Genomic DNA, 27,862 nt, shown 5'->3' with positions numbered 1-27,862 from the left:
TCACCTTTGTTTTTTATTTGAAAGAAAATCAAACAACTCCTAAAATAAATGTGCATGTGACAGGCAGAAAAACAAAGTTGACGAATAAATTATGCTTCTCCCAAATAAAAACAAACCCACACAAGATCCAAACCAACTTGGTAAGAAAAGAAAAAGAGAGAAGGTTTAATCAGCATTCAATTAATCAAATCAAATGCAACATGTGGCCACCACCCACATACAAAAAAAAAAGTAAACATTTACATTTGAAGCAAAAATATAATATGTAGTGATACTTACACAACAGTATAATTATTTTTATTGCCAACTCAGGAGATATCCAAGGTGAAGTTTTCCTTGAGTGATGGTTGTTTTGGAGCATCCATTATCCTTCATACAGAAACAAGCGATGGAAAGCAAAGTGCAAATTGGCCCTGAATCAGAGCTGTAGCCTAAAAAATTACACCGGACTGAAAACAGTGTCTTTAAAGCAGGACCTTAACTGCAGGTCTAAGCATCACAGTGGAACATTGTTGGGTTTTACAGCATGTGAGAAGCGCATTCCTCCTAGTGCTTGAAGTCTAAGTAATTAACCATTTATCATTTAAATATATCAAACTATTTGCCTCAAAAAAAGCTCCCATCAAATGATAAAAATGAGGAAGCTGAGAAGATTTCTGAATTTACAGTCTTTTGATCACATTTGAAGCATTGCATGAAAACTACAAAGTTGTTGCACATCTTTTGTACACTTTCAATCGTCATTCCCTGAAATAAAGCAGGCAGTCAATGTTTTTGAACGGTACAGCATGTAAAATAATAAACTTAAATACGCGGTTTTAACTGAGTGACAGGTTGAAGACAGGCGCTGTGAATAAATAAAGGGAATGTGAGTCAACTTTAAGTTTGGCCTCTCACATCCTTGATTGTAACAAATTCCTCACATCTTGAAAAATATCCAGCAGGACATAAGGTAGAGTGTTAGGGAACCTTTTGGAAATTCAGAGAAGAGGAAAAAAAAAATGAAAAGATAGGATCAAGCAGCAGTTTGTAGCCATGACTTCACCTCAGCACCTCTCAAATAGCATTCAGAAAACAGGGATTATGGCTTCATTGGTTTGAGCTTGACAGTTTTAGTCTGATGATCAAATTTGACCTCTAACTCTTCATTGCTTGTGTTATATTAAGTTTGCCAAAGTGTTCAGCATTTAGCAGAGTTTTATTGTTTACTTGTGTCCATGTGTATGCAGGTGTTTCAGTCCAGAGGAAGTGTGACACTAGGTAGCCGAAGTTGAACCTGTGTGGAGTTGAGGGGGAAGGAGGGGTGTTTGAAAGAAAGGCATATGTATAATCATGTTTACAGACATTTCTCAGTCCATGGAGACACTGGGAAGCTCTCACACTTCTGGCCATTCAGCAGTGGAGATCTGCGATTCGTCTATTTCTTAGTTCACATTCCTCAGCTCCTCACATCTCTGGCTGCTCTGCCGTAACCGTTTGGTTTCGTGGTTCAGGTGACTCATAGCGCTGATGGAAGTTTCTTTTCCTTAGCTTCTCTGGAGCTTTTCTCCACAAAACAATCTCCTGAACACAAGGTAGAAAAAGAGTACAATAGAGGGTATTTAGCCCACTCGCAAATACAACAATGAAAGAAGGCAAACAACACAAAAAACTGTTTTTTTGTTGTGTCAGGAGATCGTTTACACTAAAAACTGAAATCCATTTCTAATTGAAACTTGGAAAAGTTAACTTCAGTTATGTTTTATAAATTTTTCACATAAAATACTGTTTGCATTAAATACATTTAAAAAAAAAGTACCTGGCTAAAATAAAATGTCACTGTGACATAAAGTGATTTTGTCTTTAGTCACAAGGATTTACCTGTTGTTTGAAGTATCTCCTGTCCTCTTCATCAACCAGAACCAGATTGAGGAAGTAGCGTACAGAGAACTTCTTATTGACATCCCTCATGGTTGGTGTCAGATCATATCCTGTGACAAACCAGAGACTATCATGAGCCATCGTCTTGATTTTGTATTTGAAGTATTAGTGAGTTGAGGGAGAAGAAACATTCTTACCTGCCAGGAACAGCCTGATTGGAATCGATTCTCCTTTTACCGGAGCTCCATCCATAATCTCATACTTTGCAACCGTCTCGGTCTCCGTAGTTGTGCTGGGACCTTTATGTTCAGACAGCAAATATAAAAAGTTAGAAGAACAAAACTGGATAAAGTGAAGCAAAACATTTGCAGGAATGTCCATGCTTTTATGTGTACAAAGCTTATTTACACAACAGATAGCGAACTGCCAAAAAAAAAAAAAAAAAAGGATGAAGTTCTTTCATTTTACTGAGCATTCTTACCAATGCCTGTGATCTCCTTCTTGATGAGCTGCAGTTCCATGTGTTGGATCTTGATTCTGACCAACAGAAAATAAATCTTCCCAACGATTACATCCTTCAAGTGGTACCTTAAAGAAAAAGAAAATAGAACCTCAAAAGAAGGCCAAAATGATTTCAATGATTTTTTTATGTGATCATTTATGATTCAAGATAAAGTCATAAATATATATCTTACTTGGATTTATTGTATTCAAACTCAATGTGCAGACAGTCTTCTATGCCAACCTCCATCTTGATTGAGTTGTTAACGTCTGGGTAAGTGGCCAGCTGGTGGACGATTAACTCGTATTCTTTCACTAAGTCGGACAAGCGGCGAACTATTGTCACCCGGAGGAAATATCTGCAAGAGTACCAAACGTGAATCCATGCAGACCATTATACCACCAGAATATTTCAAAACACCTGCAAGACAAAACCTCAACAGATCACAAAGAGGAAGCAATTGCAAACCTATTACTAATTAAACTAAATGTAAAGGTACATACTGCTCAGTTTGAATATTTTACATTCAGTCTAAATCATTTAACTGGAACTTTACTGAGTGTTTAAGTCAGAGTTCCCCATCCCTGGTCCTGGAGATCCTGTTTTCCAGCTCTCCCTTCCTGCCTTGCTGCTGATTAGCTGACTCAGGTGTTACCACCTTCTGACTGACTGAACACACCTGATCCAGGTAACAAGAAGCAAGACGTGCAGGGAGAGCTGGAGAAGAGGGAAAAATGGAAGATCTCCAGGACCAGGGATGGACAGTCTTGTGTTTTGGCAAACCCTGAAAATAAGTTTGACCAGCTAATTCAGCTTTCCACCCTCCCTGTTGCAGATTGTAAATACAAAAAAAAAGAGGAAAAACAGTACGGAGTAAATTTGTAGTGCAGTTCACATGACTGCTTTGTCCCTAAATGGAAAAATTTGTAAACATCTCCCTCTACTGGAGCAAAAGTAGAAAAGAAAAACTCCCATGTAGAGTTTGTTAAGCTGTGGTGCTGTAATGATTATTGCTGTACCGTAGTCTGACGTTGACTCCTGTGTAGGACTCATACGGCTTCTCCACCTGCATGAACTCAAAGTCATAGCTTCTGTTCTGGGTGAGTTCTCCAGGTAGAGCCAACTCTTTCACCAAATCCACAAACTCATGGGTGTTGCTCTTATCGGAGAACAACTCTGAAACACGGAAAAAGGATTTAACTTCATCAAATGAAACATGGTGGGAAATTCAAATCAGTTGCTTGTAATTTAGTTGTATAATAGATTTTTGTTTAACCTTAAGCACAATGGTCTCGCCAGTTTCTACAACAAATAAGGTTGGAGAAGGGCTTAGCTATACAATGACAGCACATGACCAACTCCTGCCCTCCTAAATCTTTCAGGCATTTGGGAATGCTAACCAACTGAACATAAAAATCATTTTCCCCCTTTAAAAATCAACAATTACATACTTATTCATTGCAAAATCTAACAATAGTGATAGCACACAGTGAAAAATGCACTTTTTTTGCTCACCTATTTGTCCAACAAACTCGATACGGATGCCCTGATGTTCAAGCCGCTTTCCTCCCTGCTTCACATTCAGATTCACCTGATGGAAAAACCTAATTTAAAAGAACATTCCCCCATCTAGCAGACAGGAATTAAGGATACAATATAGGCCTGCACAATATACCGCAAATTTATCGTTATCGCGACATCAAGCTGTGCAATATGCATACCGCAAAAGACGGTGAAAATCGCAATAAATGGTTACCTTAACCCTTGTGCTATCCTAGGCACTTTAACATTGGGAGTGGGGTCATTTGGACCCACTAGACAGAGCTCTGAACCTTTTTTCTTCAATGATTTGTGATCTTCACTGGTGTTCATGGATTACATGAAATCTTTCCACCTTTATCCACCTTTGTTATGGTAGGGAGAACACGTCAATGCAAGGGTGGGGTCATCTAAGATAGCACAAGGGTTAAATGTGCTAAAACAAACTCACGGCAGCTTGAAATATTGAACAAATGAAATAAATCCCTTCATGCATTTAACCAATCGGAAGGACCCGTTTACGCTGTTGATCAATCAGATGAGCCCTTTTATGTTTGATGTTTGCCTCCTATGTCGACAATGGTCATTTGGAGTATAACTTTTAAACTGTTGCAGTGAAATGGAAATGATGTTTTTGGTTGGTTTGATATTTGTTTATATACCGCAAATTATATCGTTATCGCAATATTAATCACCAATATCGCATACCGCGAGTTTTCCTCATATCGTGCAGCCCTAATACAATACAACCCACATGTTGAAAAACAAATGCAAAAATATTAGAAACTTTTACCTACACAAAGTATAAATCCAATTTTTCATAATTATGTTTAATAAAAGGAGTTGTAAGCATTTGTTTCTTTAAAAAAAAACTTTGTTGTTCATGTTAGTCTGTTAAAAAGGCAAGGGGCACAAAGAAAAACGCTTTTGAACAGAAACCTTGAGAGAATTCAAAAACTTTTACTGATAAAGAAAAAAGCCATCTTTTTATCAGGGAGTATTTTAGCTAAACTAACTTTTAATTCAATAATCAGTATGTAGGATTTTTATTATCTTTTTACAGTCGTTTAGAAATGATTTACCTTGCCAGAGACAGACTCTCCATCGTAGAATAGATAGTGTTTCTCGACTTTTCCATCTTCTGTCTTTAGTTCAGCTGTTTTTCGGTTTTCTGCATCGTTCAATAAGACATCTATCTCACAAACGGGACCAAACAAACCTCCGAGGAAACTCTGAAAGCACAAACATTCAGACAACCACAACATTACATCACTGACCATATAAGGCTGTGAAAATTTAAAGATCTATCTGCACTAAAGGTAAGCAGCACTTTTCATGTGCTAAAAGAATGGAGTAGGGCTTTTAGTCAGGGTTTTATCATGCAAAATTGAACAAGTTGAAACTTTAATAGAAGCCCCACAGTATTGGATAAAACAATTTCTTTATTTAGGTTTACAGAGAGATTTAAAAAAAACTTCAGCATAAGTGTTTCAACAGAGTCATTCTGCAGTAAAAGCTGACATGTCTTTTCACTCACATGACCGCATTTATATTGGTAAACAAGGGGAAGTGACAACAATATGGATTCTGTGCTCTGTGTCTAGTCTTAAATCGATTTATTTATTGCATTTTTATAATTACATACTTGTTGCTTGTAAAACAACTTTAATCTAAAGTTCAATAAAACAATTTAGAAACATGATTTATTGAATGAGAAATCCTATTAGTTCAGCTCCTTCCATTATATACGAACGAAAGTGTTAAGAACATTCCCCAACATCTCTGACAACCTTGAAATCAGTCAACTATAGATGTTTAGTGATTTATAGACGGAGTTTAAAGAGCTGCTGCTGGAATTTGGGCTGTATATAACAGTGCAACTTCACATTCCAAAGGGCCAACTAGAACCGTTAGCTCTGTCAGTCAGTCAGTCAGAGCGGCTGAATTACAAAGAAATCCTACATTCGCGGGTTATTCACAAGCTTTGAGTCAAATCAGCAAAAACTATGTACTCATAGTTTGATGTTAGCCTCTAACAGACCGACTTGGTCGCTAAACAAGCCAACACATCTGAGAAAAACGGCCTGGCACCGACCGATGTTATAAGCCCAGCCCCACTAGCTACATTCTTTCTGCAATGTTTTTAAGTAAAAAAAAGCTGCTGGGAGGCGTAAACCTAGAATGTTAATAGTACTGAGTTTGAAGTCAAGTGAGGTTCATAAACAGCGCGGTAAATAAGAAATACAAGTATGTGTATTATTGTTTTTTACACTCACCATCTCGCCGTCTTGACAGTTGAAGCTAACAGCTAGCCTCTCATCGAGTAGCCAGTCTGTCTGTAGGGAGGAGGTGGAGCTAACAAGTCATCAGGTCATGTGACCCATAAAACAGTCACGTGTTTTGTGGATGTGTCTCTTACTTTTAACGTGTAAAGGACCAGTTTTAGACCATCTTCACATCCATCCAGATGAATAAAAATCAAACTGTATAACATTAATAGTTGCAGTTTTTAAAATGAAAAAAAGTGTTTATTAAAAAGTCGTTTTAGAAATTTAATTGTTTTTGGTTGTTGTACAACAGCTCTTTCTAGTGGAAAATGACAATTGTTCTGGACATGTAACATTAATAATAGCTTTCACTCTAGTATCTTGTTAGTAATAGTAATAGATTTCTTTGCCCATGATCCAACCAAATTGATCTAAGGCAAGTTTTATCGAATCGAATCGACCTCTACCATTAAAAAATCATTTCAAAATGAGATAGATCGATATCAAATTATTATCAAAATAGGAAAAAACCATATGGGTTAAGTCACAGTAGGTTTATTTTACTAAAAAGTAAAAACAACCAAGTGCATCACAGCAGACAGCATGTGATGGCAGGAAAAAATGATTAATCCGTCATTACAGTGTGGAAACACTTTTGCAAAGAAATGTGACCATATAGTCAGGTAGAATGTTCTAATAATGATCTGTTTGTATTATTTTTATTGTGGAAAAACAACAGTAGGCTGAACTTTATGAAACTAAAATGAGAATTGATTTAACATTTATTCTTGTTTGTTTGTACACATATTTATTTTACACTTGCAAGAAATACAAGGAATGAGGAAATTACCCCTGCGCTGTTCAGTACGAGAAATGTATCTCTGAGTTACAATGTTGTTTTGGCCAAAGGTCTCCTGGATCAACTTATCAATTTCAGGTCAGTGAATCATAATCGAAATTGGCAACCACAAATTATGATATGTATCAAATTGTTCAAATGAATCCTTACAGCCCTACTTGTTACACATTTCAGCTGCAACACATAGAAGATAACATAAAAAGGCATTTGCTAGATTTGTTTAAAAAATGGGAGGATTGTTTTCTACTAACTACCATTGTGGCAAACAATAGACAGATTTTTGTTTGAGAAAAATTGACAGACAACAACAATAGGCAATCAGAGTAAAGCACAATAAAAACACAAACATATAAAAAAGTGAGACACAGAAAAAAAGTGGCATACAAAACAATACAGGTTGTGGTTTTTCCATAAGATTTAGTTCTTAAGAGAATTAAGACATAAACACCTACAATAACACACAGAGAAAATGAAATAATATTTTTTTAATATGCTGAAAGACAGTTTTAATATAGCAAAGTGGTATCTTTATCATAAAAAAGCAAATGTGTTTTACAGTTTAAATACAGGTTCGGATTATTGTTTTGCTTTAAATACAATTGTGAAATTTAATTTTATAAATATTTGCCAGAAATTATAAAAATAAAATATGCTCTTACGTTTGAGATAAAATATTCTGTCTAAGTGTAAACTAATGGACTTGAAATGGGCATATAGTGTCAGTGAAACAGAATTCTTATGACTGAATTTTGAACATTTTAAAGTCAAGACCATTATTGTAGTTGCAGGAAGACATTTTCTTATTGCACATTAAAATGCAAACAGTATTATCGTTTGTGAATTCAAACTATTGGAATTACCAATCGAGGAAATAATATTTGAAAACATGCATTTATCATGTGCTTCGTAACTATTTTGGTAAACTCAAAACAAGAATTAAGGTATGAGCAGGTCATTTAAACAATAGACATATCCAAAATTACATTGAAATGAGTAACACTAACAGTAAACTTGAAGTAATCACAAAGTTTTGTGAGGACCTTACATTAAAGCTCCTACGGTGAAGCATGGAGGAGAGAGCATCATAATTTAGTTATTTTTTCCAACCTTAGATCCTTGATGCTTTGCACACTGACAGCCTCCCTCTTTCTCATAAGTTATGTACGGACCCTCAGTAGTCTTCTTAATTCGAAGTTGTTGAAAACTGTTTTTAATCATATGAATAATCAGAAAATAATTCTTTAAAGAGCCAATTTGAGAGAAAAAACATACTAGAAAGCCTTTGGAAATTATTTTTAAAATAGTTTATTGGTATAAATGTTTCAAATGCACGTGTTAAATGCCCTCATTTTCATTTTACACACTGTGTTCATAGTTCACAATGGTGGAGTAGCAGTCTTTTGGGTGTTTGCGCCACACATCAAGTCTTGTGATCAGAATATGCAACATTTCCTCTTCATGTAAAAAGTCACAAGATTTAAGAAAAGGGGATGCGGTGATATGAAGAAGCTCTTGTGCAACTTGCAAATCAAAACAGCTTTAAACTGTAATAAGCAAGCTAACCACATACAAACGTATATATTTTATTGCACAATTAATACTATAATTTGAAATTCGTATTTCAATTTATGTTACAAAGTAATTTTGAAAAAATTACTTTACACATAAAAAGGTAAACAATACAAAAAAATACTGGTCATGGATAAGTATGGTAAATCAAATTAATTCTGGCCTCTCAATCCTTTGGTATGTTTGGTGTTATCTGTCAAATTTTTTAAATTAAAGAAAGTTATTTCCAAAAAATTACACAGAGAAATCCAATAGGAATATGTAGCCCTGTGTGACCAGGTTTTTCCCAGCAGGTGGAGATATAAGTTTTGCTAACTGTTGCAGAGTTTAAATAGATCGCAGCCTTTTGAAAGAGTTTACATCTTCAGAAGGTGGTCTTCTTCCAGGTCTTTCTTTGTAGGTTTCATCGCCTTCATGCTTGAAAACAATGTCTTCATTTTGCTCATTTCGCCATCTGTGAACAAATAACAGAACGCATCAAACCACACTCAGAAATATCAATAAATTATTGAATGACAGACCATCTTTTGTCACCGATTTACCTTTCCGCTCAGCTGTCTCTATTCCAGAGTCCCCCGAGCCCATGTCGATTTCAACTGGGGTTGCCCCATCTGCAGAACCTTCAAGGCTACCAAAACTTTCTTCCCCTACTGAAGGTGACTCTCCGTCTTCACTCTCCATTGGCGTTTCCTCCTCTTCCACCTCAGTTTCATAGTCATCTTCATCCTCATTTGGTGGACTTTCCCCTTCCACAGGTTCTGCCTCTCTGGAAACAAAATGACAAACAGAAACTGAAAAATAAGCAACAAGGAAAACATTTCTATATTACTGCCTTCCTTGTGCCACCTTAACATGACAACTAAGGATTTTTTTATACATTTCTTTGAGACCCGATTAGGTAAAAAAGGTTGCAACAGATATCTTTGATCTTATGCATAAAATGTTGATTATATCCTTATTCACAGTCAAAACTACAAGTGCAGTGAAGGTGACAAAAGGGCTTTTCTGCACAGTGAGAAAAAAAATCCAAAACACTTTTTTTAATTTAAAGTGCTGTTGACAACTCACTAACCACTGTTCTAAAGTGCGCGATTTCCTGTTCTGCCTTGTCAGAGGCTTTGCCACAGAGGATAAGCGAGCCTCTGTGGCAAATGTCAGACTTTGTCAGACTGATGTCTGATCTTTGTGTATTTTGCATAAAATTCAACACAAACAAAACAAGGATATAATAGTAATAGAAAAGTAAATGCAATGTTTAAAAGGGAACAGACAATTATAAGAATTGTGTTCTTCAATTCTGCTCCCTTTTAATCATGAAAATGTTCAATATGTAAGAGAAACATGTAAACATTTGAACATCAATTTTCATGAAAGGAACAAATAAATAAATGAAATGAAAAATGAAAAATAGTGCCAACATACAAATGTGTTCCCGATCTTTGAACAGTTATTTATGTTGGAACATGAATATTCCAATTTTCCTGTCAACGCTTACTGATACTTATATACATATATATATATATATATATATATATATATATATATATATATATATATATATATATATATATATATATATATATAAATATACATTTGTCAGCCATTATTGTTCGCACTGTTAATAATCACAAACCTGTCAACTTTAAATTAAATACCACATTTTCAAAAATGGAAAACTTATCTGCAACTGTTTTAAATCAGTCTAACTCCTTTCATTTTTTTAAAGCTTCAGTTATCATAAATGTAACTGTTTTATATTGTATTATGTTAAATTACATTGTTGTACACTGTGATCAGGGATACAATTCAAATGTTTTATTTATTTATTCACAAAGGTAGAATTTTGCTTCATGTATAAATGTCTACATTTTGTAATATTGTTTAAAATTTATTGTGTGAACAGTCAACTTGTATTGGTGTTACCATCATTTTATGTAAGCTCTTGGGCAAAGGTTAAAAGATGATTACAACCCAGGAAATAGTGTGACTTTCATAATGAAGGCCCATCAGCTGCTTACACATGTCAATCCAGAGGAAACTCCTGAATGTCGGTCACATGAACATAAACAATTTAAAAACCCATCATAACTTAGAAGCATCATCATCTCCACCACAACAATAATTAAAAATATCCTCACTCATGATGTTTGTTCTGTTGATATCATGTCTATGAACTGTTAACCATTTACTTTGCATCACAGTAAATGTTGTGTCATATGATAATCGCTAACTATCATATTTGGGATGTGATGACATGATAGGATCCTAAAGGAATACATGTTTACTGTCCTCTCCTCCCCCAAGGGTATGGGGGTGGTTACAAACCAGCAAATGTTGGCACACATGCATTTACAGTACAGACCAAAAGTTTGGATGTATCCAAACATTTGGTCTGTACTCTATTTCTTTACATCTTAATCTGAATTGATTTTTAATTAAGAAAACGTCTTTATCTCCAGATCTAACTGTTTCAGTTTAGTTCTGTTTCTTTGTTAAATTATTTAGGACACTTTACAACTCTGCGAGTGCTAAAACATAAGCTCTAGAGTAGCGATCATGTGTAAAACAATAGACCAGAAGTAGCGAGCCCCAAAGCGTCACAGCCCATTTCCTTTCTACACTTCCCCTCACTTCCTATAAAGAACTAGACTCAAACTAAAGGTTTAGGTGTTTAAAGCCTGGAAAAGCACCATTGGGGACAGACACTTACCTGTAGACCTTTGTGTCTTTTGCAGTCTGAATTTACAACCACAACAAAAGTAATTTGGGGTTTTAAGCTTTTATCTTTTAAGAAAAAATACATGTGTTTTCATGAATGCATCAAAACATATTTACAGGATGTCTTTTAGTGATCTCTTTCTGTAAAAAACTGAATTTATGATTTTAATTTAAAAAAACTATTTTTAATAGATAAGATAACGTAAGATTGACAAATGAGGAACTACAAAAGAGGAATTTCTGGGTTAAGGCTAAGATTGTGAGCAGTTTTTTCTGTCAGTTACATTTATCAGAAAATAGATGAAAGCCACACACTTCTCGTACTTGAGAGCACACCTTAATTTCTTTTCTAACTGAGAAAGTCCGGCAGACCGCTTCCTTACTTTTTGCCCAGGGTAGGCTATGTGTAACAATTCCTTAGAATTAGGAAAAATACAAACAGTTTGAGGGGCTTTATATTAGGCAAACTGTGTAGAAAATGTGCATCTTTCAGGGCAACATCTGCCAACAAAAACGTGACGTGAATAGAATTTTCTCAAAAAATGAACAGCATGGTCACACAGTGACGTTTCATGACAATCGCGAATGAGACTGATTCGCTGGTTCACTGACATTTTGAACAAACTGCTTAAACCATCTGGGTCAACCGAGTCATCTGGTTCACGAGTTCATACTTTCTGGGGAGTACCGAAGTCCGATTGAGACTTTTTAGTGAACTCCAAAAGTCCAAAAGTGTTACGTAAACACGCAATTGTTTGTTTTTTAGTGTCTGATTTATACAAATATGAGAAATGTATTACACATGTCCAACTTGAATACTCTGTTACATCCAAAATGTGCTCAAGCTGAAACTGGAAGACTTGGTGGTCTCGTCAATCTTTGAGGATTTCCTTTCTCATTTTTTCTCAGAACTTTCTGACATGTTTACATCAAATTTCCAAAAGGAACAAACACTATGATGAGCTTGTTTGCCCAGCCAATTCTGATATTCTGTCCAGTCATCAAAAGACAACACGACATTTTTTGATTCCCATGGTTAGCAAGCCATTCCAATTTAAACCCTAAAAATCCATAATGGGCCTGGAAGGCCTACAAAACATCTTGTGACTTTGAGCAGAGAGCTGCATAAAAGCTGTTTACACACAGTGAAAAATGAAAAAGAGGAAAGCTGCAAATATGAGAAACAGAAACCATGCAGTTAGTGGATTCTGACCCACATCATTATGCATCTGTCTCCATGGTCTGCTTCAACAAAGGCTGACACTTCCTCTGCATTGTTATCTGGAGCCTGCAAAGCCTCAGTCTGCTTCCAATAAAGCACTAAAAGCCACGCACACTCTTTGCCAAAAAACACACAGAGGAGTTGAAATTCAATGAAGCCATTTTCAGTGGAAATTCTACTTTTTCCATTGCTGCAGTTTATGATAAGTATTTTGTGCATTAAAATGTATGATTTTTTTCATTCAAGATTTTTCATCTTTTAAATTGAGAAGGTGAAGTAATCCCTCTGCAGATTCATTCACCTTGAAGTAGAAATAAAAGCTAAAAATCAACAATACTAAAAAAGAAATGTTTCCTTTTTGACAAAAATAACAAACCATGACCTCTTCCGGATTTTCTTACTCTAAATTTCCCTTTTTCTAGCTTCTTTGGTGAGGTCCTTCCTCATATCTCCACGTTGTCTTCTATTTTTGTCTTTCTTGGCTTCGTACCTCACACTTAAAGTCTGTCTTTCAAACACACAGCACATTCATACAAACACAGAACAGACAGGGAAACTGTGCAACTAATGGGAGAACTGTGTGAAGCATGGTTAAACATTTGATTTTAAATCAAATCTTATGCGGGTTTAACCTCTTCTCTGCCAGAAAAGCTTTGATTTTATGCATCATTCATCATCATCATTTAATGTGGCTGCAGAAAACATGCATACGTACAGATGCTGTGCAGTGGAGGCAGGCAGCTTGGAAGGTAGCTCTGGGCTCCACGGCATCTTAGGAGTCTGCTGAACCACACAGTTCGCCTGGTCACCGTTGGGGTTACATCGCACAAACTTATATACAGCTGTCGTGGGCGTTCCTTCAGACAGAAACAAGCCAGTTAGAAGCAGAGTTTTGTTGTTTTACTCTAGCACAAACATTTCATTTTCACCACTTGTATGGACAATCGAGGACTGGTCCAGCTCAGCAGATGCCACCTGCTTGTTCCTCATTCATTTCAAAAGATGATGACAGTATTTGGAAACATGGCAGAGTATAGTGGTTGCTCTTCAAGCGGTTTCTCTCTGTTTCACAACAGGAAGTCTTACCATTTTGGCTTTTTCTGAACGATTCTCAGGATGTTTTATCAGAGAACATATCTGAGGCAAATAATACAAACTGTTCTGGTGCTAACCGCAATATTAGATGTCAAGTGGATCAATTAAATGGAGTTTAAGAAAATGCAAGAAACTTTTTCCAATTTGTATCCTTCTATGGAAACAATATTAACTAATCAATGTTTTGTGACAAGTTTGAGCTCAATGTGAAACAAGACTGGAGATGGGTTTGACAGCCCAATCAAATAAACATAACATAGGACATGTATGTGCTGAAAACACATTTTAACACAAAATCACACAATGTGGAATTCTATTGTTGAATTTTACTCCTCATTCTGTTACACCTAGACTAAAAATACAAACAATATTGAAGGAAATGCAATGAATCACAAAACAAACTGATTTTTACCTTTCAAAATGACTTTTTAGAAATTGAAATGGATAAAAGAACTTAATTAAAATATAGTAGGTGAGAAATACCAAAATCTAAAGAATGGGGCTTCTTTGGGGAGTTACTATTTCCGTAATAACGCATTTGTTCTTTTTTTTCTTTCCTTACTTCTGCTTTTGGAAAAATGAAAACCAAAAAAAAAAAAATCCTTCAACTTAAACAGAGAGAAACTCATCATGTCGGAAACTTAGACGCCTCTGGCCTTTCCGTTTCGATAAGAACGATGCGAGAAAGATAATCAGCTTTAGTCACAACATCATCATGGCATCATTTTTTTTTTTTTTTTTTACTGGTAGCCTGTTTACAGATGATAGATGCTGTTTTTCTAAAGAAGTTGGTTTGAACTGTTAGGCTATTGTCATGAACATACAGTAAAAAGCTGACATTTGAAGGAAGATTATACACAAGAAGACTAAACTGGTTTTGGAAGCACATTTATGCGCCATGACGCATTTTCTTCCTTTCAAAACACGTTTCAGTTTGCAGATGTGAAATCACTCTGTTCTATAAGTGGACATTTGTTTCACTTTAATAACAAAATAATAAAACAAACTAATATGGACTCACCCTTTGCGTGTATTAAGGCGAGGCAGGAGACGAGCAGAAACAGAAACAGTTTCATCCTTCAGCCTTGTCTTCGCAAACAAACAACCAACCAAGTCTTTCTGGAGCTGCTTCTTCGGGTCGTGTTGAGTAATAACTGCCTCCCTCTGCCGCTTAAATTCCCCTCAGAGGAGCTCAGCCCTCTTGTGCGTCATGGTTTCCTGAAACTTTCAGCTAAACTTGAACATCCTCAGTGGAAACTTACATTTCTGCCTCTCTCATTTGATTACGTTTGCGCAAAGTGCGCCAATGGACGGAAGAAGGGCTCAAAGATAAAGTAGTGTACAGATTCAGTCTCTCAGCGATGGGCTGGATGTCAGAGGAAGAGACCGTTTTTCTTGATTGCTTTAACCTCCCTTTTTCTGTGTCTGTCTTTTAGTAGAGAAAAGAAAAACAACAGTGGCTCATGGGGGGTTTCCCTTTCATTTAGATCACTCAGTAATGAATATGTTGCTTTTCATTTTCAATATATTCAAACTTTTAGGTAATTTTGACCCTTTTTCTGTCAAAGATACCTTATATCAGAGTTATTGGGGCAGCTGCTTTGCCCCCCCCCCCCAACCCCCCCAACCCACACCCCAATTTCAGTGCCCTGAAGTGCAATTCACTGGACACAAATCATTTTAAAGATCACAACGGCAATTCAATTAAAACGGAAAAACACATTGAATCAAATAAAAAACAACTTTACATCTTAGAAAACAAAACAAGATTCTAGAAACTGAAACGTAAAATAAAAAGTGGAAAACAAAAGTAATTTCCAGAAAACAAAATGAAATGTAAGAAAAACGAAACACAAGGAGACACTAGAAAAGGTCTGTGCCATGGGAAATCGCTGAATGGAGGATGATGAGGATGATAACCAGTATTGCTTTATTCCAAAAAACTTTCAGTTGAAATAATAGATAAATGTCGTCATCAATCAGCAATATCCCATAGTACCAACCTTTTCTGGTTTATGTCCAAAAGAACAAAAAAAAAACACTTCAGAGAGCAAAAGTAATTTACAGAAATTAAAATGTAATGTTTAAAAATAAAACACAATTAGAAACCGGAAAAGGTAATATTTATTTTGCTTTTTCTTGCTGTGATCTTTAAATTGTTTCCTGCCCTGAGTGATTTGTTGATGAAATTTGCATTTCAGGGCCCCAATGGCCCCCCTCACATAAAAGGTACTAGCTCCACTACTGCCTGACATACAGATCCTTTAAGTTACTACAGTAAAGATGAATCAAAACGTATACTCTAGGATTAGGGGTATAATGATTCAATTTAATCATTCGATTCATGTCACTATTTGGGGTTGATGATCCGGTCCATTGGTTCATTTTTTAAAAATCCGATTCAATCTGATTCACTGACCTAAAACCGATCTAGAAGATCTTCAGCCCAAACTCCAACCAGTGTGACTCAGAGATAAGTTTCCCAGATTCCTTTCATTTATTGTAAGATAATCAAGTGTAAATAAAATATGTATGTAAACAAATGAGTCAAGAAGAATTAAAGGAAAATCCATTCACAATTTAGTTTCATGAAGTTCAGCCCCATTTTGAAACAATTTTATAACGGTATAGGTCGATTCGAATAACAACTTGCTTTAGACAAATCAATCTGGGTGGATCATAGGAATATGAATCAATTTATTGATCATTTGATTAACTGTTACACCCTTCCCTATCTGGGAGTGTTCAAGACTGTTAAAGGAAGCCTTTTAATGAGATTCCATACACAAAATGAAGCATGTGAATTTGATTGTGGACAGTTTCTTGATAAAAAAAAAACCTCCCACTGACCAATATCTGAATGTCAGGACATTACTAATGCATACATAAAAAAAAATCTATTATTAGGTATTTTAGGTCATTTTAACCCTTTTTCTAATGCAGACACAGCTTATCTTATCTATAAGTTCAGGGAGCATTAACATCTAACACTCGTGGCTTGCAGGCTCATTAGTTTGCTTCCTGTTAATGTCATCATTTAAACATGTTCCTTTTTAGCATTTAATTCAAGTTTTTTTTTTTCTGGAAGTGAAACACAGCATGAAGATGAGTAAATTATTTAGCTGACACATCAGTATCATGATAAAGGATGTGGTAACATCGTGTGGTGTAATTTCTGGAGAAAAATTATGCAGTGTCTCACCTTTAGCACAATCAGAATTACTTTATAGTATCTTGTTTTCATTATATTACATTAGCAATTTTTTTGTGTGTGTGACATGTGCTTTAACTAACCTGAAACTAGATCAATTATTTGTTAACATGACTAATGCTATTATGGTGCAACGGCAGCTTTTACACACAAAAAAGGAGATATTGCAGAACTTGCAAAGCACAAATATGCACAGCTGATGTATATGTGGAATTAAACCAGGGTCACATAACCCATTTGTAGAGGAGACAATCTGTCCTAAAAAATGATACGTGCTGCCAATTCTCTGCAACTGTTGAGGGGAAATGATGACTGTTGACTTCATTAAGCTGCTGTGATCCGTTTTTCCTATTGTAACTTGTCAAAGGTCAAACTAGCAGAGACAGTTTAGTGACAGTTTGCATGGCTACAGGGTTTGTTCCAGTAAATCGGGACTAGTTTAGTAACCATCAGTTCCTTTTTTACTCCAAGGAAGAAAATACTTTATTTCTTTTATTCACTAATTCTACATGCAAATGGTGCATCTGATGTGGAAACTGAACTGCCACCTTCTTATTTTGTGCTTTTGTAAAAAGGAGCAGCAAAGATCTTCTGCAGTCAGACATGTGGGTTAATACCAAATTTTTGAGGTCATGCAACGTTGATCTACTTGAGTGTGGCTTCCTTCTGCCGTCTTCAACCCTCTCAGATCATCGTACAAAAGTCCCAACTGCAGGCTGCAAATCTTGCTTCAGCTTCTACCCCCACTTTATTAAGTTTAATCGTGAACTCCATTCCGGCAACAGTCTGAAATGTCTTACGTAATAGGAATTTCAAGAAACCATAACTATTCTAACATAGATTCAAACAAATTAAAAGACAAAACACAGACTTCCTTGGCAAAGAAGTTGCAGCTTTAAAGTATGAACGCAAGAGAACAAGTTTTCTATTAATATTTTCAAAAAGTTATCACAGTAAATAAAAAAAAATCTGATTTAAACTAAAAAGTTGTATTTAGACTTTTGATAAAACTTGTAGAGATGTCAGAAAACAAGTGATACCATTTCACATTCAGCTTTTTAATACACCTAAAAGAAATGCATCTTGGTACTATGGTATTAGAAAGGATTACAACATTGGTTTAAATTATACACAATATCTGCTTTGCACAAAACAGACTGAATTCTGGCAACCGTCAGTGAGAGAAACACACTGGAATGGATTTTGAGCACATCACGCAGGCTGTGATAAAAACTGAGTCAAGTCCATGTAATGACTGTTGTTCTGTGAACTTGCAGCACAGGCATCTCATTTCAGAGAAAGCAGATATTTGCACATCATTTACTGCTCTTTACCTCGAAGTGTCCCATTATTATTGCACTTGTGAAGTCTTGTGTGCAGAAAGTAGCTGAATAACCTACTTTAGTTAAATGGAGAACTTAGTAGAAAAAGGGAATTTTGAGTAAAACCCCACTATGTGTACCGTCTATTTATATGGGATAGGCTCAAAGTAGACATTTTAATAGTGCAAAACTGAAAATGGAAAAGAAAAGCATACGGAAAATCTGTTAAAATGATCCTTAAAGCTTCACAAAGGTCTCAGTGTTTACAATCCATTCAGATCCGTCCACAAACCCCAACACTTAAGAATTTCTAAGTGTCACAAGAGTGAGATATTCTTTTTATTAACAATCACAAGCAGACATGTAATCACAATATGTATGACAGTTAAGAGCACATAAGTTAAAGAGCCTGTAATGGGTTCAGCAGCATGCTCACAGGAAAAAGGACAATTGTTACCAGACCAAACAGAGTCCCTGACTTTCTACTGAAAACAGGTAAACATTGTTTCAGCAGAGCTCCAGGCAGCAAAAAGGAGCACTTTTTTAGTTGTTCGTAGCCATCCTTGCTTTCAGCCGATTGATTTTCAAAGGGAGGAGGCCCACCATCTCCTTACTCAACTCCAGCTCCGTCTCTGCAGCGGCTGCAGCCTCTGGGTGGGCCTCACAATACTGCACCACATACCTGGACAAAAGTTTTGAGAGAAAACGATTAAAGAGACATCACATCAAAGTTTTCTACTCCCATCTAAATTTAGTTCCAGTCCTATTTGATCCATAGTTAAAGGTTTTTCGTACTTGTAGTTTTCTAGAGCTTTGTTGAGGTTGTCCAGCTGAACTGGCGGCGAGGAGCTGATCAGTTTGCTATGCAGTCGAGCAACTCTGAATCGAGCCACCAGAGCCGGTCGGAGGACGTCTTCCTCCAGGTGCTCAGGAATTTTCCCCTCAGGAGAACACAGGGAGTCCAGGAACATCTGAAAGTACCTGGAGAGGATTTCAGCTCACTCACATGTAGAAAATACACAAAAGGGCTTCAAAGGGGAATGCTTACTTGGCAGAGGCGGAACACAGGTGGTTGAACTTTTTAATTGTATGGTTATCTAGAGATTGAGAATCTTCCTGTCTGTTGGCCAGAGTTAGCTTCAGATCCATCATTTCATTGTAGGTCTCAGCCAGCTCAAACATCAGCTGTCTGCGGATTAAAAGGTAGTACTGGGAATTCAAGTCTGAGGAAACATTAGAAACAAAGCAAGATAAAATTCAGCTTTTCTGTCCAGTTTATTGGTTTCATTTGAACATATCACAGAGATGAGCCTTCAGAGAACAAGACGAACTGAAGTTTGGTCGTACCGTTACAGATGGGTTCCAGCATGTCAACTCTTCTTTTGTGCATTTTGCAGCGCCGCTCTACATCCTCCTCAAAGAAAGCCAGGGCCCGGAACAGAGCGCTGTGGTCCTGCAAAATCTCGATGTGGTCTGTCACAAACCCATCCATCTGGAAGTGCTCCTTTGCCTTGGGATGGATAACAGACAAAGATGCAGATAAGTACAAAAAACACGCTTTTCTAATTAAAATCCTTTACACAGCATTTTGTAGATGCTTTCAAAAACATTTTTGAAGTGAAACTGCACCCACAGAGAGTGAAACTCAACCCAGTGACTTTGATATAGATTTTTCTCACTAAAGTTCATTCCAGGTTAAACTTATCTTTGGTTTTTTTTGTAAAGCCAGCGCTTGTGTGTGTTTCTGTGTGTGTGTGGTGCACTGCAATCTCTTTCTAATGCATGAATGGCTTTCAGGAAATGGTATACTGCATTAAAGGCAAACTCACAGAAACCAAGTGATCTGATGCCACCAAGATACAAACCGCACAAGTTTCAGTGTAAAACTGAGCACGGACACTGTGGGTTTATATAGATTTCCAAATTGGTTTAAAAAGAACGTCAAAGAATTGAGGATTTCCTAATGAGCTGAGTAAAGCAGAGAACGGATTCAGGTTAGCCTCTGTTAGTGCTAATTAATCTAGTTCTTAAGCCTTTTTAGTTCAGTTCTGTAATAACTGCAGATTCTATAAACTTGAAAAAACAACAATAAAACAAAAATAATGCATCAAAGCTTAAAATGTTGTTAGAATTTGTGAAAAAAAAATTAAATAGATTTTTACAGATTAGCTGCTGTGTGTTTTCCATTATTTTTCTGCGAAGGAATTGGCCGATGTGGAGTATTTCATGAATAACTGGGACTTATGAATCAATTGTTATGCATACCTGGTTGACATAATTCTGTCCCACTAGAAAGATGGCTCTGGCCTCCGTGAAATCCAAAGGGAACAAATAGGAAACCTGGAAAAAAAACAAAGGTTCACTTGCAAAAAAAGACGATCCTTTCAACAGGTGGATTTTAATTCTCTTATAAATGTACTTTCTGTGTTGCTTCAATGCCGTGGACCAAAAAAAAAAAGGTTTCATATAGCTGAACTTTAGTAGGCGAATTTTACAACCTTCCAAAGCAGGGCTGGACATCAGGTATCAAAATCCAGGAAAAAGCATATTTACCTCAAAAGTTACTTTATTTGAATTTTCAATTTTAACAAATGCAGGGTTATTATCAGTTATCCAGTCAGTCCCCAGTGAGTTAACCCAATATTTCATGTGTTACAAATATGATAGTACAAAAACCATTTCTAACATTCCTAACTTGAAGGAAAGGACTTTTTTTTTCCACTCTGCAAACTTTATTTAATGAACCAGAATCCTAGAAAAACCCTAAAATCACCTTTTCTTCCACACTAGCAATGGAATCAAAAGTGTCCTCAGAGCCGAACAGCAGAGCTTGCTTCCTGCCCTCCTCTTCCTCTTCTCGACTTCTTGCTCTCCTCAGCTCATCTTGGCGGTCAGTATCCAGCTCACCTATGTTATCCTGAAAACACACAAACACGTGTATTTTAGGCTCTGATTCAGACGCTGATCGTGCAGCCGCAAAAAACGAGCCATCACAGAGACATTCGAGAAATTACAGCCTCTAAAAATACATTCATGTTGCAGAACGGCCTGGGCTTTCTGAGGGTGTTTTTTCTGTGGTGAATCCGGCAAAAACACCCACACCCTAACACGTGACAACGAGTCACAAACATTAGCGTTACCTCCAGCAGCTTCTTTGCATCTCTGAGAAGGTTAAGGCAATATTTAATCCAACATCTTGCAATTTCTGATCTCTTCTGCTTGAGCTGCTCCCTGCGGTCCCTCTCCGCCTCACCTGAGCGAGACAACGGAGAAAAAAAAAAACAAGACGTTGGATGACGGACAGAAAAAAAATGAAATCTTTAGACGCTATGCTAGTATTCTTTCTTTAAGCAGACATTTGAAATGGACTGGAGCTTATTATTAGACCGTCAGTTGAATGTTGACATGAGAACATACTCTCCTGGGCTGCTGCCTCAGAGGGAACCTCCCCAGCCAGTCCTGATATGACAGTAGCTGCTGCAAGGCAATGTCGGCCTTCCATGTACTGACCCTGCAGACCACACAAGCACAGCTTACAACACACATGCCGTACTAACCTGAATGGATTTCATCCAAAACTTTTAACTTTGTTTAAAAAAAATGGACCAGAATAAGATGAAACCGAGGTCTTGCAAAAAGAAAAAAAAAATCTCCATAAACATATTTGAAAAATAAGCTTCAACCCAAGACCTACCTTTGTGATGTAGTATTGAGACAGTGTGGCAGCATTTAGAGCCCACTCCATTGGATTGAACTGGTTTAACTGCAGCTGCCTCTGCAGAGTACTGTAGCAGTAGTTGGCCGCCCGCTCATTTTCACCTGAAAGAGGACAACATGGACATGTTCTATAACTATAGCTCTTTTGTTTCGTTAACAAATTATATTCAATAACTCAAAAGAATTACTAGAAAGATCGATTCAAATGAATTTAACTAATAGTTAAGTGTGGGGCTTAATAGGAAAACGTCAACATATTAAAGAGCATGTTGAGATTGTGGGACAACAGACAGAAAACGTTTGAATTCTTGAGGTCGTTTTGTGTGTGTTTTTTTCATTTAAGGCACGTACTGCAGTTGCAAAAAGACCAAAAAGTTGAAATGTATCCACAACAATCTAAATTCCTTGGGTGTGAAGCCAGAGCTGCACGACTCATGGTGAATGCCGTTTTGCTTTTAGACAAAAATGAAAAATCAACAGAACATTTTTAACCTGCAAGTAAACGCAACATGGTATCATCCAAAAATGTGTCGGCGTGAACGGATTTTTGCATCGTCGTGAATTGCGTTCAGTACATTATAGTTCATCAGGATTTGATTTTGATCATTTACTCACCAAAATATTGATACACTTGTGCAAGGTAGTACAAAGTATGAGTGTAGGCCAGCTCAAACCTAGTGAGGAGGGAGACACAATTACAAACTATAGTAGGCAAAACATTTAAATACCAAATAAAATAAATTCTGGAGTTTCTACTTCTTGGTTCTTTCCTGATGAGTCAGCTGGTTCTCCTCAGAGCAGAAGTACTCTGTCATGTCTGTAGGGGGACTCCCATTCTGAAAATAGAATCAATAAGGAGGATTTTCCCACTTTGTTTCTGCAGATGGCAGCCCCATGTGACAACTTTAGCAACGTAAACAAATGTGAAAGCCTTTTTATTTGAATAATCCCACAGATATCTAGTATGAAACTGCACTCGGATAACTCTGATTACAAGTTGGATTTCTTAAGAAGGGGTAGAAATGATCTCATTTGAGGAAAAAACTAAATAGATGCTAAGGTGTGGCTAAACCAGGGCTGCTCATTCCTGGTCCTCAACATCTACCACCCTGTTGTTTCCTGCATCAGGTGTCTTCAGTCAATGAGAAGGTGGAAGGGACCTAATAGAGCTAATCAGCAGAAAGCAGGGCTCGGTCTGGAAAACAGACATGGTGGTATATCAGGGCCAAACCATTTCACATTAGAGCCGGGTGCTTGTAAGAGTTGTTCACCTGCGCTGCTGTTGGGTTCCTTTTAAAATGAACAAGCTGCATCGGCCATCTCAAACTTCCTTATGTACTGGAACACAACTTCAACATTGAAAGTGAAACACTTAAGAAAGCTTCCAAAAAAAGATTTAAACAATGTAAACTAGGGTATTCCATTTGCGGCAAAACAATGTATTGAAAACAGTAATCTTGAAATTTTCTATTTCCCTGTCTTAAAAACTCTCTGTGTCGTAGATCTAGATTTTTTAGAGAAAGACATACCGAACAAGCTCCTGCATAAACATCCAATTCATCCCTATCCTGTGTGGTCAAATGGAAATTTTATTCTAAGTTTTCTGAATTAAAAATGGATTACTAATAATCTAAAATTCACATGCACCCACAAAATAATGTGAGTGCATGTGAATGAAGAAGAATAACTTTATTTAAACCTTTTTTAATCATTTTTTCCCCTCTTTTTCATTTGCTTAAATTTACTTGTCAACCCATTATCAGTGTTGATAAAAGCTACCTGATTGTTCATATAAAGCAAAAAAAAAAAAATACCCCACTAATCAATACCTAGCCATATTAGTTAAAGACAAAACAGAGTCCAAGTGTACATTCTGTAACTCTCACTCTGAAACTGTTTTTTGGAAAGACTTTGTTCAAATTAAAGTCTATGAGGATATAACCATAAATTGGGAATATGTTCTGTAAGTAGATAGTAATATATTTTATGTAGTAAATATTACCAGTCTCCAAAATCCAAATTCCTGCATAGTCTCGACTATTTCCAGAAGCTCTCAAAGCTAATGAATGGGCAGCAGTGGCTAAGGCGTTTGAGCAGGTCGTCCAATGATCACAGATATATAAATTATTACTATTATTGTTTATGTTGTAAAATAGAACATCTTACTGGTGGTGCAATCCCCTTGGAATGTTTTTCTTTTTGTTCCAATACATTTTCTGCTTGTTCTTTTTGTAATGTTTATAATGTTGCCATTGAGCCATCCTAGATGGATGAGAATCTCCACAAAAAATAAACTAAAAAGTTTCACATGATATTAAACTGCATTAGGGCAGGTGTACCTCCTTCATGTAAAGTTGGTAGATGGACTCTGCAGTTTCAAGGAAGCCCTGGGACTTCTCCGTCTCATCTCTGCCTGCCCAGAGGATCCCCAGCTGATTCTGTCAACACGAGGAATAAAACACATGATCAGCATCAGGGAGGGAGGGGATCTCCATCAGCTGATCTGCCACAAAGGTCTATGTGTGGTCGAACACCCTGTAGCTGCACTAGTACGGCCATTTTCCCCTAAACACACAAACGCAAGTCATAGCTGTAGCAGATTGTGGTTACGACGCGAATAAGGCCACAAAACATTGCCAGTGTTACCCTGACGTGGATGAACAGCGACACGTTCTCCGATGACACTCTGCATTTGCCCAGATGCTTCATGCAGTTCATCAGATGCTCCTGCCCGGCGGACAACTCTTCTGTGTCCACGTGGTTGACGCCCAAATAATACTCCACAGCTGCGAGCCTGGCTGCTCGAAGCCCCGCGCGCGAGTCGCTGCTCCATCCCCGGCTGAACGCATCCAGATCCACCGGCTTCTCTCCGTCCAGAGGCTCCTCCGTCGGCTCCGGCTCGCTGCTCTCTCCGTCGTCGTGCTCCTCGCCATCTCCTGCTTCAAAGTTCTTCAGCGAGCAGTATATCTCTGTCAGAAGTTCCCTTGCCTTGTATTTGGATCGGAAAGGGTCGTTTTCGGGGTCGTTTCGTGATTCTACGTCGCTGAGCTGTAGGGCGTTGGTGAATTTGGCGCAGACAGCTTTCCACTCGTTACTGCTGAACGACGCCATAATTGTTTTCTTCTGCGGCGGTAGACGCCGTTCGTTTTCATCTGTGCTGCAGGGGCGTTACTGCCATCTGCTGGACAACCCCGGTACTACTTAGAAAAAACTTATTTTAAGTTAAAAAGGAAACTGGATTCTTGAATCTAGAAAAATTGTCCTGCTTTTATCCACAAGAGCCAAAGCATTAGCTTATTAACTTACTAAAATAAACATACGTTAGTTTTAAACAATGTATGTACGTTCCACAGTTTCAGAGAACAAAAGGTATAAGAAAATGATTTTTTGAGACAAAGCTGCAAGATTAAATAAATGCTTAAAAAGAAAAGAAAATAAGTTTAACTGCAGGTGTCAAGTGATGTAACAGTTGAAAAAAAACACATTACTGTGCTTCCATAAAATGCAACTCAGCTCATCTCAACACAAATAAAATTAGTGCATATGCCAAAGATCACACAAACATAATTGGAAAAAAAAGAGATGATCTCACAAATTATATTATTCTATCAAGTTTATTAGAAATTTACAACTGGAACATCAGGGAGGGAAAATGACGTGAGTTCATGTGAATGACACAACTAGGAGATGTTTTTTGTGTTTAATCCACACTGACAAACACAGCCTGTTTCATCTATTTTTAAATGACAGTCATATAGACAGGCATGATTTTCAAGTCAAATAAATATGCTATAATTATAACTAAAGAGCATCAGAATTTATTTGGTTTTAAGCTAAGATAATTTTCTAAAATAATCATATTTTTGAAGAATATTTTGCAATTTATGCAGCTAGAATGGCCTGGTATACTGGACATATTTCATGCTCTAAAGAATTTGGAGGCAATGACCTATAGAAATACAAGTAACATTACATTTTTCGTCAGGTGTGTTTGATGTCAAGCTAACAATTTTACAATTCAGTGTACATTCCTCACATACATTTTGTGTTGTTTTATGCAAATAATTTAAAATATAAATCACAACTGCTGACCTGTTTTTGGAGGAAAAAAAGTCATTAACTAATCTTGAAAAGAATGGATTGAAAATCTGCAAAAGTGCAACAGTTGTTTCACTGATTGAATTAATGTTTGATGAATGAGTATGGATGTTTAGAAGGCTCCTGAAGCAGCACTTAGAAGTCATTATCCATCATCCACCCTTTTCTGCTATGAAGATCCAGTCTTCTTCTCCATGCTGAATCAACAGAAAAACGGGGATTTCAGTTAAGTCGAATCCAATCAATTTAGCTACTACTGAAAATGGCAAAATAAAGAAGCATTCTTCAAACAAACACATTTGTAAACCAGGATTTTCCGTACTAATAACATTGTGGTGGTTCTGTTTTTTTTTTCTTCTTTCTGATATTGCAGTTCATTCAGGTTAAGCCTACGATACTTACTTGTATTTGATGAGACGACTTCCCTGGATCAGTTGTGCCGTCTCATTGGTCAAGTGGCAAGCAAAGAGCAGCCAGTTACGGGGCTGAACCTTGTAAGCAAACCTCATGAAGAGCAGTGAATAGCAGCACAAAGCTAAGTAAAACAAGAGCACAAAAACACAAATTAACTATACAACTGTTTCATTACCAGCTACTAAATCATGCAATCTCTGCTAGAATGATTTATAGAGACGGTCACACTGGGTTGTGTACGCACGGCACTTGTCCTGTTTTCTGTGTGTCTTACCAAAGGTCATCCTGCCACTAATGATTTCGGGGCTCTTCTTCATGTCTGCGAGGGCAGCAACAGGAAGACCCCAGTTTGCTACAGGACCCCAGAAATGCTGCAAAAACAAACCATTACATTAAAATATCAATATGGAGCTTCAATTCAAGCATCCATGACTAAAATAAGGATGAAAACTTACTGTGCTGTTGAAGGTTATCATTAATAAATGCAATGCAAAAGAGAAGAAAAATAGAAACAGAAGTTAGTTCATAACTTACAGAGATCCATAAAATACATTTAAGCACAATTCAACGAAACATACCCTCAACAACAGACTACTGTCCTCTGTATTATCTTCAGCAAAAAAAAAAATGCAACTTTAAGGACCTTAAAAGTAGTGTTCTATGAAAAATGTTGTTCGTTTCAAGTTTTGAACTTTACAGAGTCTTATGTCATAGCAATGTCACCTTTAGCCTAGTTTCTGAGTTGATCTGGAGCAATTTACTTGCACAGTTGTTGCCTTGCTTGTGTAAACATTGACCAATGAATGTCCTGACAACGTTGTGTCAAAACCTTTTACTTTAACATGCAAATTAGAAAAACATGGCCACAGATCCCTCCTTCAAGAAAACTAGTCTTCTTAAAATCATCTACTGTATAATAAGAGTCCATGCCTACGTAGTACGTGTCTTCATTTAGATAACCTGACAGATTTTCTGTTTATGGAGCAACAGACACGCAAAGGCGCAGCCACAACCGGAAAACGTCACAACTGGGCTACAACCCAAAGCTCAGTTCAGTTGTCCTTCAAAACCTGCACTGTAAAAATAACAGGCAGAAGCCGCCAACCGCTGACAGAAAACTAATTTTATAAAGTAACAATTTGTTTAAGTTGTTTGTCTGAGAAACGCAAATGTTTACAGTGAACCATCTGTAGCTCACAGTCAGTCAGCTAGCTGCTGCTAGCACTCGTGCTAGCTAGTATATGTCATGAAGAAAATGGAATATTTTTACCTCATCAAATAATCCCGGAACTCTTTGCTCCTCAGGTGATCAATAGCTCTACGCGCAATCGTCCCTGCCATTGTGTTCAGCGCTTATTAAAGACTAAGTCAATCAAAAACGAGGTCTTATTCTGATTAAACTGAAGGGCAACGACACAAACAGGAATCAGAGGACGACTGGTCAAATCTGCAAAACACAAACCTCCAAT

At 37.0% G+C, this 27,862-nt stretch overlaps 4 protein-coding genes across 4 annotated transcripts; all 4 read right to left on the bottom strand.

The window, feature by feature from the left end:
* Positions 1-269: 269 nt before the first annotated feature.
* On the bottom strand, positions 270-6,305 carry vps26a (VPS26, retromer complex component A). Its single transcript, XM_004067243.4, has 9 exons — positions 6,178-6,305; positions 4,984-5,133; positions 3,878-3,953; positions 3,382-3,538; positions 2,556-2,720; positions 2,342-2,448; positions 2,058-2,159; positions 1,861-1,970; positions 270-1,563 (listed from the first exon to the last, which is right to left on the bottom strand). The coding sequence occupies exons 1-9, from the start codon at positions 6,178-6,180 to the stop codon at positions 1,447-1,449; spliced, it is 987 nt and encodes a 328-aa protein (XP_004067291.1). The 5' UTR covers positions 6,181-6,305; the 3' UTR covers positions 270-1,446.
* Positions 6,306-8,316: 2,011 nt separating this feature from the next.
* On the bottom strand, positions 8,317-14,795 carry LOC101156394. Its single transcript, XM_011492178.3, has 4 exons — positions 14,653-14,795; positions 13,252-13,393; positions 9,139-9,362; positions 8,317-9,050 (listed from the first exon to the last, which is right to left on the bottom strand). The coding sequence occupies exons 1-4, from the start codon at positions 14,705-14,707 to the stop codon at positions 8,953-8,955; spliced, it is 519 nt and encodes a 172-aa protein (XP_011490480.1). The 5' UTR covers positions 14,708-14,795; the 3' UTR covers positions 8,317-8,952.
* A 3,084-nt stretch (positions 14,796-17,879) lies between these two features.
* On the bottom strand, positions 17,880-25,018 carry kif1bp (KIF1 binding protein). The gene is made up of 13 exons (XM_004067241.4): positions 24,528-25,018; positions 24,221-24,319; positions 22,638-22,717; positions 22,497-22,555; positions 21,859-21,983; positions 21,582-21,675; positions 21,305-21,417; positions 20,938-21,081; positions 20,430-20,504; positions 19,512-19,674; positions 19,213-19,387; positions 18,960-19,145; positions 17,880-18,846 (listed from the first exon to the last, which is right to left on the bottom strand). Exons 1-13 carry the CDS (start codon positions 24,990-24,992, stop codon positions 18,708-18,710), a joined length of 1,917 nt encoding a protein of 638 aa, XP_004067289.1. The 5' UTR covers positions 24,993-25,018; the 3' UTR covers positions 17,880-18,707.
* Positions 25,019-25,476: 458 nt separating this feature from the next.
* On the bottom strand, positions 25,477-27,862 carry mpc1 (mitochondrial pyruvate carrier 1). Its single transcript, XM_004067240.4, has 5 exons — positions 27,664-27,862; positions 26,849-26,852; positions 26,668-26,764; positions 26,382-26,514; positions 25,477-26,176 (listed from the first exon to the last, which is right to left on the bottom strand). The coding sequence occupies exons 1-5, from the start codon at positions 27,732-27,734 to the stop codon at positions 26,149-26,151; spliced, it is 333 nt and encodes a 110-aa protein (XP_004067288.1). The 5' UTR covers positions 27,735-27,862; the 3' UTR covers positions 25,477-26,148.

The sequence above is a fragment of the Oryzias latipes genome, chromosome 3, assembly GCF_002234675.1.
Source record: "Oryzias latipes chromosome 3, ASM223467v1".
NCBI lineage: Eukaryota > Metazoa > Chordata > Actinopteri > Beloniformes > Adrianichthyidae > Oryzias > Oryzias latipes.
The sequence above is the reverse complement of the archived record's forward strand: the minus strand, read 5'-3'. Positions and strand labels throughout refer to the sequence as shown.

Bases quoted from the DNA above. Each gene is read 5' to 3' on its own strand.
- kif1bp (XM_004067241.4), bottom strand. From the start codon at position 24,992: ATGGCGTCGTTCAGCAGTAACGAGTGGAAAGCTGTCTGCGCCAAATTC. The intron at 21,418-21,581 runs GTATGTTCTCAT...TGTCTCGCTCAG, and splicing joins TGAGGCAGCAGCCCAGGAGA to GTGAGGCGGAGAGGGACCGC. The intron at 19,675-20,429 runs GTATGCATAACA...ATCCATCCCAAG, and splicing joins GACAGAATTATGTCAACCAG to GCAAAGGAGCACTTCCAGAT.
- mpc1 (XM_004067240.4), bottom strand. From the start codon at position 27,734: ATGGCAGGGACGATTGCGCGTAGAGCTATTGATCACCTGAGGAGCAAA. The intron at 26,515-26,667 runs GTAAGACACACA...TGTTTTACTTAG, and splicing joins TAGTGGCAGGATGACCTTTG to CTTTGTGCTGCTATTCACTG. The intron at 26,177-26,381 runs GTAAGTATCGTA...CTGTTGATTCAG, and splicing joins AGTCGTCTCATCAAATACAA to CATGGAGAAGAAGACTGGAT.
- vps26a (XM_004067243.4), bottom strand. The intron at 3,539-3,877 runs GTGAGCAAAAAA...TCCGTGTTTCAG, and splicing joins CGAGTTTGTTGGACAAATAG to AGTTGTTCTCCGATAAGAGC. The intron at 2,721-3,381 runs GTACAGCAATAA...GTACTCTTGCAG, and splicing joins GGAGTCAACGTCAGACTACG to ATATTTCCTCCGGGTGACAA.
- LOC101156394 (XM_011492178.3), bottom strand. From the start codon at position 14,707: ATGAAACTGTTTCTGTTTCTGCTCGTCTCCTGCCTCGCCTTAATACAC. The intron at 13,394-14,652 runs GTGAGTCCATAT...TTCTGTCTGAAG, and splicing joins CGCCTTAATACACGCAAAGG to GAACGCCCACGACAGCTGTA. The intron at 9,051-9,138 runs GTAAATCGGTGA...ATTTGTTCACAG, and splicing joins AGAGACAGCTGAGCGGAAAG to ATGGCGAAATGAGCAAAATG.